Source organism: Macrotis lagotis, chromosome 4 (genome assembly GCF_037893015.1).
Source record: "Macrotis lagotis isolate mMagLag1 chromosome 4, bilby.v1.9.chrom.fasta, whole genome shotgun sequence".
NCBI lineage: Eukaryota > Metazoa > Chordata > Mammalia > Peramelemorphia > Peramelidae > Macrotis > Macrotis lagotis.
In genome coordinates, this window is record NC_133661.1 from 31,855,663 (window position 1) to 31,872,749 (window position 17,087).

The 17,087-nt window shown below is 45.0% G+C and overlaps 1 protein-coding gene across 1 annotated transcript; it reads right to left on the bottom strand.

Annotated features, from left to right (window-relative positions):
- Window positions 1-2,115: 2,115 nt before the first annotated feature.
- NPFFR1 (neuropeptide FF receptor 1) lies at window positions 2,116-11,637 on the bottom strand. The gene is made up of 4 exons (XM_074236164.1): window positions 11,601-11,637; window positions 9,486-9,794; window positions 3,821-3,920; window positions 2,116-3,007 (listed from the first exon to the last, which is right to left on the bottom strand). Exons 1-4 carry the CDS (start codon window positions 11,635-11,637, stop codon window positions 2,116-2,118), a joined length of 1,338 nt encoding a protein of 445 aa, XP_074092265.1.
- Between the last annotated feature and the right edge of the window lie 5,450 nt (window positions 11,638-17,087).

Sequence of the window (17,087 nt, forward strand, 5' to 3'; positions counted from 1 at the left end):
CTCTGGAAGCAAAGAATGAAGACTGTCCCAATTGTGCCCCTGGTGGCTGATGGAGACTGTTCTAAGGGTCCCATGGACACCAATCTGTACATCAACTAACCAGTCTCTGGGATTGCAGATGGAGAAATTGTGGGTGATCCTCTGAATTTGGATTACCCCAAGATACCCTATAGATATATTTTTTTTGATTAAATCTCTCTAGCTCCTGAAAAGTTCTGCTCTGAGAGTCTGCCCCCTCTGGTAGAGATGACTCACATAGTCCAAGGCTATGGATTATAAACCCAGAAGCTGAACCCATCTGAAGAAACTACCAAACTGGAAAAGCTTTGAATGTAGGCCCAGGTCCATGCTATTTGTCTGTTTTCTGAGGAACAGTCCAACTAAGTCCAGAGAAGGTCCAAACGAAATCAGTTCACCAGGTCCTAACCTTGGCAGCTCAGGTACATAGCAACTAAGTCCTGGAATAAGTATCTGGAAAAAGTAAAAAGTGACCCTGTGACCAAATCACAGGTCCTTGAAATATTCGCTTAGAATCTACTTCTCTAATTTTCAATTTTTTCTTATTTTCTCTTTCATAAAACTAAATGTCAATAAATGAAAACTTCTAGTTAACTGAGGCTTTATTCTATGATCCTTATTTTCTTCAAAAACAAGGGTTGGTATTCTCTATCCTGGAACTCTGTCTAGATAGAAGTCTAAATTCCTTGAGGCCAACACCCTTTTTTGTTTTTTAAACAAATCTTTATGTAACTCATTGCTGCATGCATGTCAGACAATCAATAAACATTAGTTCAGTTGACTAATAAATGTTTGTTGAATTGAAACCCAACAGTGAAACTCTCCTGGGAGAGAAGTCCCTTTAGAAATACAAACAGGATAGGATGTCTTAGCTCACATTCCAGGTCGAGGATGATGGGAGTAGGTGTAGACAAGGGAATTCCTGTGTTTTTCCTTTGAGCAGACTTTGGGTCTAATCCAGGATGAAATATTAGGTCATCAGTCCTTTAGGGACCAGGACAGAAATCTAAATGGCTGACATGTTGCCAAACCCCAGGGATTTTCAAGATAGGGCTCAGATTTCAGGAAATGACTGCAGTCCCAATGAGCTTCAGAGATTCTAAGGGAGTTAACAATTCCCTTTTCTTCTCAACCTCACATTTACAAGAATTAGCAGAAATCATACACGATTCCCAAGAGCAGCCTTTGTGCTGCCTTTCTCTTCTCATTGCGGGGTGTGGAGGAGGACAGGGCTGGGTGGCAAGGTCTGACAATAGCTGCCCCAGCTCTGGTAATGAGGGTCAGAACAGACCTAGGTCCCTCTTCCTTTCTCTGGCCTCAGCCCAACAACCTGGAAATCTCAGGACATTCTCTGGGTCCCCAAACCAGGTGTCACTGGTATGATAGAGGTAACTAAGACTACAGAGTTCCCTTTATTGGAGAGGAATTAAGCTTTGACCTTAACTCAGGAGACCTGGGCTTGAATCTCAGCTCCAATGCTGAGAGTGTATCTTTGGACAAAGCTATTCCCCTTGCCAAGACCCTCTGCCTCTGTCAAGATGAGATAGAATACTTTCATTATGAAGTTTGTTCTTCATTCCCAAAGAAGACCATGACATCAGGGAGGTGATGCCACAAAAAGCTCATGAATTGGATTTGAGTGTGGGGGGGGTACTCCCTCCGGATGCTTCCTCAGGAATCATCTAGGTCCAGTGACCAGATATGAAGCAGGATGACTGGAAAAGGCCCTGGATGCAAGGCAATCAGGGTGAAGTAGTTTGCGCAAGATCACACAGCTCCTAAGTGACAAGTGGCTGAGGCTGGATTCGAACTCCCATCCTACTGACTTTCATTATGAAGAGACCCAATGCCAAGGGTGGCATGTGAGGTGCTACCTAACCTGTAGCAAAAAAGGTCCAGGTCGTCCTCCAAGAAGATATAATCAGATCTCTCTTTTAGCTCGGTTTCAATGATGAAAATGACCTCACAGGTCAGTTGAGAGGAAAGCATTTTGTAAATCTTAAAGTGCAATGGAAAGCTGAGTAGTTTTGATGAACACATTTTCATTCAAGTACATCCAACCCAAAGAGTCTCTGCTGCCAGCTGCTGCCACCTACCTCAGCTGCCCCATGCTGGGATGCTAAGGGGTATGTGGGAACGGCCTTGACCCTCCAGGTCTTCCTTTACCAGCCGGGGATGGGCCATCCAAACGCTCCGCAGGGGGAAGCTTCCCATCCTCTGGACATCGCCACTCTGGCCCGACTCAGTGGGCAGGGCTGAATCACTGGGTTGTACCTCTACGAAGATTCGGTTGCGCAGGCCCCCGGCCAGGAGTCCACCAGGCCTCTCAGAGTAGGTTCCCCTGTGATTTCCCCACTTGAGGGAGCAAAGCTGTGTCTGGAAGGCAGCCCGGAAGCCTCTGCGGAAATTCCTATTGAAGTAGCCGTAGATGATGGGGTTGGCACTGCTGTTGAAGAAAGCCAGCCAATGAGCAAAGGGGAAGACATAAACACTGACCAGGTACAGCTGCTGCTCGCTGAGGTGGCCGTAGTCAGTGAGGAGCAGCAGGCACCACAGAGGGAGCCAGGAGAGGGTGAAGAAGAGCGCCACGATGATGAGCATGTGTACAACCTTGGCCTTCCGCTTGGACACGTGCTGCCTCTCCATGGAAGCCTCATCCGACTGGGGGTCCCGGGACTTGAAGAGCTTGAAAGCGATGCGGGCATACATGATGATGAGTAGGGCCAGGGGGGCCGCGTAGATGTGGGAGAAGAGCACCGTGGTGTAGATCTTCCTCATGCCCTTCTCAGGCCAGGCCTCCCAGCAGGAGAAGAGGGGGTAGGAGTGGTTCTGGGCATCTACCATGAAGTGGTGCTCCTCCCGTGTGACCGTGAGAGTGATGGCTGATGGGCACATGATGGTCAGTGCTAGGACCCAGATGATGGTGATAGTGACCAGGGCCTTCTTCAGGGTCAACTTCTGGCGGAAGGGATGAACGATGCAATGGAACCTGTGCAGGAGGAGAAACAGGAACTGTTGGTGGTGGCAAGCCCCAAAGAAAAATAGCAATAATGACAATTATAATTATCTGAGATCTTGATATCTGCCCTTCCAGCCTTACAAGGAGCTTTCCCCATGATAACACTGAAATGGGCTGGTTCTTTTAGCAGTTTGGTCATCCTTAAAGCACCAGCCAAATGTCAGCAAGATTGATGGTGGTGATGGTAGTAGTAGTAATGGTTGTCATCCCCATCTCCAACTCCATGCCTGCATCTCTCCCCTAAGCTCAAAGATTTGATTGCTCTTATACTCCTGTCCATTGAGAACTAGACTCAAATGCTCTTTACTCACCACCAGGAACAATAAAGATATTCTTACCATGAACCCAATTTTTAAATGGTTGTCTTTTTTTGTGCAATAGAACATTGGATTTGGGGTCTAAGAAGGCCAATCCAATTCCCATTTCTACCACTGATGTGTTTTTATTTTCCATTTCTCTTGGGTTTTGGGTTCTTATTTGTATCACAAGAGGGGTCTTTTCCAGTTCTAGAGCCCAGATCCTGCATTAATCATGAACTTCTTAGGGCCCCAGACAGTTCTCTAAGGTGGTAAATTGTGGAGGAAATGCCAAATTACATAAAAGAACCCCCCCCCCCAGATCAAGGGAATCACAGATCCTGATAAAACAACAGGATCTTATGAAGCTCAGCCTCTGGACCACAGTGACTCAGTCTTTCCTCCTGGGGGATTCATCAAGGGGCTCCCAATGATGGGAAATGGTTGCATCTCTGGGTCATAGTTATGGGTCACCAAACCTACTCACCTTTCCACAGCAATGGCCACCAGGGTGAAGACTGAAGCCGAAACCGACATGCCTTGGACCAGGCCGCTTATCTTGCACGTGACATTATCAAATGGCCAACCTGGAAGGGCAGAGATCCCAGGAGGATGGATCTGAGAGCTGGCGGGAGCCTCAGAAGCCATCTAGTCTAAGCTTCCCATTTCATAGAGAAGGAAATGGACTTAGGGAGGTCAAAAGAGTAGGAAGAAAATGGGAGAGATGGCTAACACACTGAACCACAGGACAGGGTGCTAATAAGGACTGATTCTGAGGTCAGTGGACTTGGGGTCAAGCTTATGACCTGGGTGATCTTATAGAAGATACTAAGCCTCATAGGCCTCAATTTCCTCATCTATAAAATGAGAAGATTGTACTAGATGGTCATTTCCAATTCTAGAGTTGGGGTGAATCAGTCATGATGATCTTTAATAGAGATCAATGGGGTTGCTAGATGGCTCTGTAGATAGCTCACAAGACTTGGAGTTGAGAAGACTGACTCATCTTTCTGAGTTCAAATCCATCCTCAGTCACTTACTAGCTATATGACTTTGGGCTGGTCATATGTAAAGTCCTACACTGGGGGGGGGTCACAAAAGGAATTAAACATATTTAGGAAAGATGGAATGTGGCTAAATAATAATTCATGAGAAAAAAGAGGAGGGGGGGTCTTAGTGACTGGCAAGTTCAATAGGAGTATAGTGTAACGTGGTGAACAAAAGCTAGAGTGAGCTAAATCACACTATAACAGAAGACGCTTTGTTCACAATGGGCTTAGTAAGGGTCATGGTTCATAGATTTAGAGGAACTTGAAAATCCTCTTTAACAACTTCCTCACTTTCTAGAAGAGGGAACCGAGATCTAGAAAGTGGTTTGGCGAGGATCACAGAGGCTCCAAATCCTAGGATGTTCCCATCTCATGGTTTTTCTTTGCCTGTTGTCTGAGCAGACCCTACCTGTGGATTGTGCTGAGTTCCAGGGCTGTGTTTTAGGGAGGGTATTGATTGGTGAACAGCAGAGCATCATGGTGAAGGGAATCAGGAGGGTCAGGCCAGGAAACCAGCATGGGAGGAAGGCTTGAAAGAACTGGGGAGACTGAACATGAAAAAGAGAAGACTTTGGGACTTCATGGTCCTATGATGGGCTTCCCAGGGTTAAGCTGGGACTGAAGCTGCAGAGAACAATTGAAGTTCAGTAAAAGGAAAGATTTCATAACAATTATGGTAAGTGAAAGTGAAAGAGGCTTCTGGGTATGGGTCATCGGAGAAGAATGAGGAGTGGTTTCCTTCACTGGAGAAGTTGAAAGAGAGGGCTTCCCATTTCAATGGAGATGAGAAAAATAGCAAGGAGCAATTACAAAAACCTGAAAAAGGCCTGCCTCCAAGTCTTCCACTATACTTGCTTTTGGTTCTGCCACCTTAGAGCCTGAATTGAGAGCCTGGTGACATCATTGGTCTGGTCTTCTTGGAAAAGGAAGAAGGAACAATAACCAAGTGAGATGATGGAGCTTTGCCAAAGACCAAATTAATTTCTCAGAAACTGAGAAAGAACTGAGGTTAACATTTGATTTGCACGGATGGTCATCTAGCAAACTTCCCAGAAGGCTCCCTTCCCTCTTGGCCTTCCTGTCAGCTTGAGAAGGTGCATTTTGGGCTTTTGGACATGGGCGGGTTTGTGTAACGTGCCTGGGGCACCAAACTCTCTAGTTCCTGCTCTGGTTCTACCCTAACTTTATGTGGGAAAGAGCAGAACAGGAACCCCACCCTGCATTGGCCTCTCCCCTCATTTGTGACTTCATTTTGTTTTCAAAGACAGCTAACCCTGAGTTAGTAAGATTTTACCAGGCTGAGCCAAATAGGTCAGGATGACACATAAGAGGGATAAATAAAACCAAAGCAAGCCCTGTCCTCAAGTTCTAAGGCAGAAGAACAAAGTTTCTTCACTGCTTAGTGCCCATAGAGCACGGTGGGAAAGGCTGGAGAAAGCCTCTTTAAGAGTGTATGGCCAGAATTTACAGATGAGGAGATCAAAGCAATCCATAGCCATATGAAAAAAATTCTCTAAATCATTAATTATTAGAGATATGCAAATTAAAGCTTCACTGAGGTATCACCTCACACCTCTCAGATTGGCCAGTATGACCAGGAAGGATAATGATCATTGTTGGAAGGGTTGTGGGAAATCTGGGACACTATTACACTGTTGGTGGAGCTGTGAACACATCCAACCCTTCTGGAGAGCTATTTGGAACTATGCCCAAAGGACAACAAAAATGTGCATACCCTTTGACCCAGCAATACCTATACCCAGGTCTATACCCTGAAGAGATGATGAAAAAGGGTAAAAACATTACTTGTACAAAAATATTTATAGCAGCCCTGTTTGTGGTGGCAAAGAATTGGAAATCAAGTAAATGTCCTTCAATTGGGGAGTGGCTTAGCAAACTGTGGTAATATGTATGTTATGGAACACTATTGTTCTATTAGAAACCAGGAGGGATGGGAATTCAGGGAAGCCTGGAGGGATTTGCATGAACTGATCCTCAGAAAAACACTGTATACCCTGACAGCAACATGGGAGTGATGTTCAGCCTTGAAGGACTCGCTCATTCCATCAGTGCAACAAGCAGGGACAATTTTGGGCTGTCTGCAAAAGAGAATACCATCTGTATCCAGATAAGGAGCTGTGGAGTTTGAACAAAGTGCAAGGACTATTCCCTTTAATTAAAAAAAAAACAGATATCTTATTATCTGATCTTGTTACCTCTTAGACTTCTCTTCTTTAAAGATATGATTTCTCTCTCATCACACCCAATTTGGATCAAGGTACAACATGGAAACAAAGTAAAGAATGACAGAGTGCTTTCCGTGGGGGTGGGGAGCAAGATTGGGGGGAAAATTGTAAAACTCAAATAATACCTTTAATAAAAATAAATTTTAAAAAAAGTGTATGGCCAGGGAAGCTGGGTGGCACAGTGGATAGAGCACTGGCCTTGGAGTCAGGAGTACCTGAGTTCAAACCCTCAGACACTTCATAATTACCTAGCTGTGTGGCTTTGGGCAAGCCACTTAACCCCATTGCCTTGAAAAAAAAAGAGTGTATGGCCTCCTAGGCAGGGCTGTTAGGTGATGCAGGATGAGGTCAGGAAGACCTCAGTTCAAATTCAGCTTTAGATACTCCCTAACTGTGTGACCTGAGCAAGTCATTTAACCCTGTTTGCCTCAGTTTCTTCAAAGGAGTGGAGAAGAAAATGGTAAATCACTCCAGCATCTTTGCTATAATAACCCCAAAATAGGCTCGAGAAGTCAGACACAACTGAACAAAAACAAAAGACCTCCAGGGGAATAAGTTACTTCTGTAGCTAACTAGATTGTAAGCACCTTGAGAGCAGGGACTATCTGGATTCTTTTTGTATCCCTCTCTTCAATCTCAGGCCAAAATAGGCACTTGAAGAAAGGGCTTCCTATGTCAATGGAGATGAGAAAAATAAGGAGCAATTACAAAAAACCTGAAAAAGGCCTGCCTCCAAGTCTGTTGATTGAGTAATTAGAGCCCAAAGTAACTCAAAGGATTATCAATTTAGAGCTGGAAAGGGTATTACATTAGATCCAACCCAATTAAATTTTTAATAATCGTTTTCAATTATATGTAAAGGCAATTTTTAAGATTTTTTTTTGAAATTTTGAGTTTTAAATTCTCTTCCTGCCTCCCACTCCTCTCACCTTCTTAAGACAGCAAACAGGGGACAGCTAGGTGGTGCAGTGAATAGAGTGCTGGTCATAGAGTCAGGAGGACCTGAGTTCAAATTTGACTCATACACTTAAAAATTACCTAGTTGTGTGACCTTGGGCAAGTCGCTTAACCCCATTGCCTTGCCAAAAAGTCCAAACAAAAAGGCATCAAGCAATTTTATATAAGTTATACATGTGCAGTCATGCAGAAAATAATCTCATATTATCCATGTTGTGAAAAAAAAAACAGATACATACAGACCACACACACACACACACACACACACACACACAAAATAAAGTAAAAACCAGGAGGCTTCAATCTGCATTCAGACCCCATCAGTTCTTTCTCTGGAAGTGGAGAGCACTTTACATCATAAGTTCCTACCCATTTATAGATGAATAAATTGAGATCCATAAAAGGGAAGGGACTTGTCTAATGCCTACAGCCAGGCCTGTGATTTGATTTCACTGATATAAAGAGCCCCTAATGAGGAAACGCCTCCCTCAATATAGATCACCGCCCCCTCCGTTTTGCAGTCTAAGAGTCAATCAAAGGTAGTGACTTTCCTAGGATCACATAGGTCTTACAGACAGTGGGTGATTCATGAATGCCTATCCCAGAGCCATCCCCTCCATGATGCGTTAACCTATCCCAGAGTCATCTCCTCCATGATGTGTTGGCCTGTCCTAAAGCCATCCCCTCCATGATGTGTTGGCCTGTCCCAAAGCCATCCCCTCCGTGATATGTTGTTCTATTCCAGGGAAATCCTGATGTGTTAGCCTGTCCCAAAGCCATCTCCTCCATGATGTGTTGGCCTGTCCCAAAGCCATCTCCTCCATGAAGCGTTGGCCTGGCTTAAAGTCATTCCCTCCATGGTGCATGGGCAGGCTGGTCAGAGCCCAACTCTGAAGCGTTCCATACTGGACCTCTAGGGGTCTCCATAATCCAGGCATCTTTTGGTCCATCACACTTGTTCAAAGAACCTCCACACGAGAGCCGCTCTGAGGCCAGACGGCCCCTCTTCTATGTCTTGTTCTGATTAAGGGGTGGGAGAGTGTGTGTGTGGGGGGAAGCTGGCTCAAGCTAGTCCACCACTCTCTCTTTAAAGAGGAAGGGAAAGGCTTTGCTAGTGTCAGAGACGGGACTCAATCCCAGGTCTCCTGATTCCAAGTCCTGCCTGTGTCAGTCAATGAGCATTTATTAAATACTTGCTGTATGCTAAGCTCCAGGAATGCAAAGAAAGTCAAAAACTGTCCCTGCCCTCAAGGAGCTCACAGTCTAACAGGAAACATGACCTGAGTGTGTGTGTGTATGTGTGTGTGTGTGTGTGCGCGTGTACAAGATACATGCAAGATAAATAAGGAGTAATCGCAGAGGGGAGGCATTAAAAAGGTGACTCTGAGAAGGAGGGAGGGCTTTCCACTGAGTCCTGAAGGCAACTGGGGTTCTAAAGGGCAGAGATAAGGGGAGAATATTCCAGAAATGTCAGGTACAAAGATGGAGGATGGAGGGTTGTAAGCAAGGAACAACAAACAGCTCCCTAGAACTGGATGATGGACTTTGTAAAGGGAATCAAGAGTAATAAAACTGGGAAGGCAGGAAGGAGTCAAGGTATAAAGAGTCAACAAAAAAGTTGATATTTGATTCTAGAGGTCATAGGGAGCTACTAGAGTTTATTGAGTGAGGGGTGGGTGAGGGGAAGAGAAATAGGATTCATCAGACCTGCACTTGAGTTGCATCATCTTTAAATGAAAGGATGGGTAAGATGGTCCCTAGGGCTCCTTGTGACTCCAAATCCTAAGGCTCTCTCTTCGCGTTCCCTAGCCATGGTCAAACGCTACAGCTTCTGATTCTCCTTCCTCACTATGCCCAGTCCTTCACCATGCCACCCTCCAGATCCCCCCACCTTACTCACCTGTGATCAAGTTGTCCACAAGGGTTGTGGGCATGCAGAAGACACCCACCAGTAGGTCACTGACAGCCAGGTTCAGGATGAACATGTTGGTGACTGTCCTCATCTGCCGGTTCTTCACCACAATAAAGCAAACTAGGCTATTTCCCACCAAGCACATGAGGAAGATGAGGATGTAGGCCACAATGAACATAGCTGCCACAGGCCACGAGTGCTGGTAGTAGGAGGAGAAGGTGAGGTTCCTAGAAGATGCTTGGGTGCCGCTCTCATTGTTGGCAAAGGATGAGTCATTGACAGGTTGTGTGGCTCCTTCTAGGTCCAAGGCAGCACATGAAAGTCAAGAGGTCAGACACATGAAAAGACCAGACCTAAGGGTATGTGATCTATGTGATTAGGTAGAGACATCTTATAACTCACTTTCTTCAAATAACTCTGACCATTTACTCAATCCTGATTATGCTCTGGGGATCCACCCTGACTCTGGTCATCTCCTCTAAACCACAGGCTCACAGACAAGTTGGAAAGTACTATAGAGGTCATCTTCTCCAACTGCATTATTTTACATATGAGGAAACTGAGTCTCAGAGAGATCACATAGTGAGGGACAGAGTAAAGGTTGAAACTATTTCTACAATTCTAATTTCACCCCCATTCCATTATGGATCACTGATGCCTTGTTTGCTAAATTGTCAACAATCATTTACAAAGTTCCTATTTATACTTCTGGGCACCACAGTGTAAAAAGGACAGTCATAAACTGAAGAGGGTAACCAGCCTAGTGAACAACCTTGAGTCCATGTCCTGTGAAGGAACTGGAGATATATAGCCAGAGAAGAGGAGACTCAGTGTGCTTAATCATCAGAACTCAAAATAGGGCAGACCTCCATCTCTGATCCCAAATTTGAGACAATAATGGCTAACATTTATATTTTTTTTAGTTGTTTTTTTTTTTGCAAGGCAATGGGGTTAAGTGGCTTGCCCAAGGCCACACAGCTAGGTAATTATTATGTGTCTGAGGCTGGATTTGAACTCAGGTACTCCTGACTCCAGGGCCGGTACTCTATCCACTGCACCACCTAGCTGCCCCTGGCTAACATTTATAGTGCACCTACTATTCGACCAGTACTGGGCTAAACACTTTACAATTATTATCTCTTCACAAGTCTGGGACATAGGTATTGTTTTCATACCCATTTTACAGATGAGAAAACTGAGGCAAACAAAGCTTAAGTGACTTGTCCAGAATCCTCCATGAGGTCCCTTCCAACTTTAAATCGATGATTCTTTGCACTAGACCATGTCCTCTCCTGGCCTGCTCTTCCTCCTGATCTCCCTAGCTCTCTTGTGCTCAGCTCCTGCATCATCACATCCTTTTCCTTCCTTCTACTTACCATTTCTCAGTATTTATTTTTTATTGACATCTCTGCACATGTTGTTTCCAGGCATTAGAAGAGAAAGTAGAGGCTCTTCTCTGTTTCCTCTTTCTATCTCTAATTGACAGTCTAGTGCCAGGCTCTTAATAATCTAATCAATTGAGTTCATATGGAAAGTGCTATGTAAATCCTAAAGTGTTTATTATCATCATTCATACTACTACTAATAATACCAATTCTGTTGAATTGAATTAAACTAGTTGGTAGGGCCTCCTCCCCTCCCCCCCCCTTGCACAGGAAGCATGGGGGTGGGGGGTGGACCTGGGAAAGGCTGCAAGATTCATTTGTGCTTGAATTGTAAGGGATGGGAGCTACAGGGAAGCTGCCAGTCATTTTGCAGCAATAAGGGACTTGAAAACTTTGGTTGGCTCTGTCTCTTTTATTCTGCTTACCTTCTTTCCCCAAAGCCCAGTGTCCTTCTGGTTAAGCCAATCTATCTTCTTAAGGGTAAAATAAGCTTGGCGGGGGGTAATGCTGGTTCTATCTTTGGGGCCTTTCTTTGGGTATTCAAATGAGAGTCAACCCCAGAGGCTGCAAAGGAAGCTCTGAGGTTGTTAGTGAAGGCCAGAGATGGAACAGGAATTTGTAAGCAGGTGGGAGGCATGGAGCAGGGGGTTGCAAGCAGGTGGTAGAGTTGGAAAGGCAGCAGGGAAAGATCCTAATGCCATTCCTGCCCCTGACTCACCCCATGGCAGGGAGCTGTCATCCTTCTGCTGTTCCATGACTCAGTTTCCTTATTCATGGAGAGAGAATTTCCCATCTGCAGGACACTGACCAGCCCAGTAAACTTCTCTCCTCTCTATAGTGTGGAAAGAGAAAAACAGTCTAACATAGTAAAATGGAAAAAACTGAGGACAGACATCTAGACCAGATCCTACCAGAGTAGCAAGAAGCTTCAAAGAAGGAATTCTTGGATTTCTGAGGGAACCTCATGTGAACATAACAGGTTAGAGCTGAGAAGGCACTTAGAGTTCATCAGGATTAAAATACCTGAGTGTACAGAGGAGGAAACTGAGGCTAAGAGAGACCTAAGAACATTGGTTGGTTATAGAATATCAAAGGGGAAAGGGACCTTAGACATCATCCCGTCCAACCCCTTCATTTTACAGAGGAATAAACAGACTCAGAAGACAGAAGGGTCTTACCCAAAGTCATACAGATTGTTAACAACTGAGAAAGAATTTGAACCCAGGTCCTTTGATGTCAAATACAGTGATCTTTTCACTAACTAATGAATCAATACTAATTAGGAAATCAATCAATAATCAAACATTAAGTTAACAGTTACTGTGCACTGGAAACTGTTAGATGTTAGGGATCCTTAGCCAAAAACAAAATAGTCCCTGCATGCAATAGAGGATACATACAAAGCAGTTATAAAGTAAGCCTGTGAGGGAGATGACTGTAGCTTGGGGGACCAGGAGAGACCAAGAGAATATCCTAGAATCTCAAGGCTGGAAAGGACCTCAAAGGTCATCTAGTCCTATCTCTGATTGGAAGCTGGATCAACAACATCCCCAATGGGTCATCTCTGTTTTGAGATGTCACCTCCAGTGGAACAGAGGACTCATCAGTCTCAAAGTGGTTCGTTCCATTTAGGTATAGTTCCAATGAGACCAAAATTATCCAATTGAATGAGGTACCATTCTCTACACGTGAATCTCTTAGCTCCTAATGTTTACACCCTACAGATGCCCAACTCTTGGCCATGCCTGTCATCTACCTTCTCCAGTTCAAGCTAAAAACTGTAGCAGGAAATGACAAAACCTTCCAGGCAGTATCTCCTACAGTTCATGTTCTCTCATCCCATTTAAAATCTTGGCATTTGAGACACTTAACCTTTTTTGCCTCAGTTTCCTCCTCTGTAAAAATGAACTGGAGAAGGAAATGGCAAAGCACTCCATTATCTCTGTCAAGAAAACCCCAAATGGAGTTGTGCAGAGTCAGACACAACTGAAAAATGATTCAACAACTACTTTTATTCTTCCCTGATTGATGTTGAATTGGATTTTTTAAAACCATCTCTTTCCTCCTGAAGTCCCCAAATCCACCCCCGCCTCTCACATCAAACGACATTCCCTGCTCCTTTACTGTGAAGACTGAAGCTATCTTCTCAGGCTTCCTTATCTCCCTCATCTTTACTTATTACCATCTTCTCCCCAGTCAGCTTCCCAGCCCAGCAGCTGGCCTCAGAACAAAAACCATTCCCTAGGGGATGTAGTCTTTCCTCCTGGAGAATTTCCCTGATTCCCTACCCTGTCCTTAATAGTGAGTGACTCACCTGGTTCACTGTATCTAAGTCAGTTGCAGTCCTGTTATATCCCTATTCATCTTCCTTAGTTTCCTCATCTGTAAAATGAACTGGAGAAGGAAACAGCAAACCCTTTGACAAGACCCCAAATGGGATCATGAAGAATCAGACATGACTGAAAAATGATTGACCACTACTGCCAACAAACCATCTCTACAGTTGTCTTGCTACACTGCAGGTATGTATGCCTTCTCTCCTCTACCCCTTGCCCATTTCCACTTCTAGATACATACTCAAATGAATATTGTCATTTTTCCTAGAAGGGGGCTGTCAAGTCACTCACCTGACCAATCCTGTAGCCTTCCGAATCAAATCTCTCTGGTTGTTACTTCCCTTTATAGCTTGTCTCCTCTGTCTTGTTTTTCATATTCATATCCACAGTTCTTAGGGAACTGGGAAGCATTTCCTAAATGCTTCTTTCCTTCACACAAATCCTCCATCCCGAACAACCTCCCTACAACTTCATTAGCCCTTTATTCTACCTTCAGGGGATGATGTGGTTCTCCTCTAGCCTTCTAATCCTGAGAGCAATCCCCTCCTCTTGCATTTCTCTTAGGAGCTTGTCCCATGAAGCATTCCTTTTCTCTCATTTTATTTTCAGTCTCTCCTCTTCTATCTGCTCTTGTCTGCTGTCTGAAAACTTGCTCAAGTGCCCCTTCGTTTTATAACCTTCCCTTTACCCTCGTACTACCAGCCCATTATACAGACAATATAAGCTCCTCGAATGCAGAGCATAGTTTTGGTTTTGGCTTTTGTGCCTCTTGTTTCTAGTGCAGAATTGGAATATCGTCATTGCTAGTCGATTGATTTAAAACCACTGATTGCAAGCTATTGTGGTTGAACTCTTAGGTCTCTTGATTCCTAGCTGAAGGATCTTTTTACTCCTTTTCACTGTCTATGAGAGGAAGTTGAGCCTGGATCTGGAGAAATGAGACAGTTTAGCTTTTTGTCGAGGATCCCTACAGTCTCTAGCCTCCTTTAGGGAAGGAAACTCTCCAGTTACCCAGATCAGGCATGTCAGTAAGTCTAAGAACCTCCATTTGATAAAAAAAAAAAAAAAAAGAAAAAAGATGTCTTGGAAATGATGTTGTGCCTTCTTGATCAGTTACATAATTCTTTTTTAAAATGTATTTTATTTATTTATTTTTTCAACCACATGTTAAGACAGTTTCCAATGATCATTTTTTGTAAGGTTTTGAGTTTCACATTTTTCTCCCTTCCTTCCCTTTCCCCTCCCCTTGACAAAAAGCAATCAAATATAGGTTATACGTGTATAACTATGTTAAACATATAGCAATATTAATCATGTTACATAATAATTTATTTCCCTCTACCCTGCTCCTCCTGCCAAAAAAAAACTGGAGAAACTGGATCTGTTATCCCCAGGACCATGCCTCCACACCCACCCAGGACACAGTGATGATAACTGTCTTTCAGAATGTCAGAGTTGAGGTGAAAGAACAGAGAACAGAGAACATACCAGGGCTCAAAAGGACCTTAGAAGAGAGAATATAATATGTCCGAGTTGGGAGAAAACTCAAGATCATCTAGTATCTTCCCTCATTTTACAGAAAAGAAACTGAGGCCCAGAGAGGGGCTGTGACTTGTCTAACCAGTAACAGAGGGGGATCTCAGGGTAGAAAAAAAGATCGGTTTCTTTAGTCAGAAGCTTCTGACTCTTACCAGCTCTGTGATTTTAAACTAGTATTTTGCTTTTCTGTACCTCAGTTTGCCTATGTGTAAAATGTAAAGATGGTATGATCTTCTTTGGACAACGCAAAGCCAGCTCTTCGGACTGTAAGCTGCAGGTATCTCCCCCCAGTTCCTCCTGGTTGGGCAGCACAATTTCTTTCTCCCCTTAGCCATTGCCCCACTTTGCCACCCACCCTCCACCTTTGCATCCTGAGTGCATCAGCTCGGGATGATGCCGGTTGGAATGGAAAGCCACTAACCTTTCATAGTATTCTGTCTGGGCTCCATCCTCCCATGCTCTGCGCTCTCCTCTCCAACAGATGTTGCTTGGGCAGAAGGATTTTTGGGGGTGGGGGAGAGGGGGTTCCTTTGAGAGGTAGGAATGAGCTTCCTTGAGGCGATTCTCTCGGGTTTTGAGGGGGGAAGGGGCAAGAAATGCCTCTCTCCTGAGACCCTCACTGATCTTCAGGTTGGGTTCAATCTTTGGCTTCTCTTTTCTCTGCCTCTCTAATTGGGTTACAGGCAGAATCCTACTGTAGATAAGCCAAAGTTTGGATCAGGTTGGGAGATCCCAGTTTAGCCTCTTGGGTGGCAAGTGTGTAGCCCCCCAACACTCCCCCCAAGCTCTTTGTGGATTCCTGAGTTTGGACGTACCTGGAGAAGAGAAAAGTCTCCCACTGTCCCCACTTCAAGGAACGGTTGGGCAGCTTTGGGCAGTTGTCGGGCAGCGTCGGGCAGCGGTTGGGCAGCCGGAGGGCACCGGGCGTCTGGACTCCGGATCACGCGTTGGCCCCTTGTCCTCATCCACCCATCTCCAAGGCGCCTCCTGTATCCTGAACCTCTCGGCCGCGGCTCCGGGGTGGTGGGGCGGCTGGAGCTGTCCAGCCTGCGCTCTGCCCGCCCGCAGAGCCCGGCCGACCCTCCCGGGCCTCCGGGGTTCCCTAGAGCTTGGCCGGGGCTCTCGGGGCGTGCGCTGGGTCAGACTCCGCCGCGCTCCAGGGTGCAGCCGGCGGTGCGCAGCGAGTCTCCTTTCTCCCGGATAAGTAGGGGCAGTCGTGGTACCCCGTCGTCATGGTTACCCGCGCACCTGGCCGCAGCCAGGCACGCCAACAACCGGAGGGCAGCTGGGGGCACCCGAAGGGTGGGCCAAACGCCCAGGACCCCCGAGAAGGCTGGAGGCTTTCCTCCCACTGCCTCCCCACATCCAATCAATCCAACAGAGTCCTGAAGATGAAGCGAAATTAAAGGCCACTTCCTCTCCAATCCTTCTCTGCTGGCTGCTGCTAGCTTCTCACTCTCTCAAGAGAGCTTTCCAAAGGCAGGAGTCAGAGTTACGCCACGGGGTCCAACCCCCTCATGGGGAAACTGAGACCCAGGCAGGAGGAAATGACTTGCCTAGTCTGGGTCTTTTGACTCCATGTCTAGGGCTCTTTCCTTTATAACACATTGCCTCACTTAAAACCATAAACACACACACACAAACACACACACACACACATACACACACACAAACAAACAGCTTTATTGATAGGGTTCAAGTACAGGGGATTGTGGATGTAGCAAAGAGAACACTTGTACGAATATAAAGCTTTGGTGTCAAATTAGCTGGGCTCAAATACTGGTTCTGTCACCTGGATGATTTTAAGTTTTGTTGGGTTTTTTTCTTTTGTTTTTTTCTAAGTGACTTGCCCAAGGTAACACAACTAAGTAATTATTAGGTATCTGAGGCTGCATTTGAACTCAGGTTCTTCTGACTCCAGGGCTGGTCCTCTATCTACTGTGCTACCTAGCTGTCCCACCTGTATGAGTTTAAATGAGTAATTTAACTTCCTTGAGTCTCAATCTCCTCATTTGTATATCATAATAGCATTGGATTAGGTGGCCCCTAAGCTTGCTTCCAACTCTAACATTGTGATTTTTTTCTTTCTTTTTTTTTGCATGGCTAGATTTAAGGGTGGTGGATTTCTGCTTAATAAAAAGGAAAGACTTTGTAATTATGAGAACTCTAGTCAAAAGTGGAAAGGGTTGGGCAATCAAATTGTGTATATACCTTTTGATCTAGCAATACCACTACTAGGTCTGTATCCCAAAGAGAGCATAAAAAAGAGAAAACGACCCATATGTGCATCAATATTCATAGTGGGTCTCTTTGTGGTGGCAAAATATTAG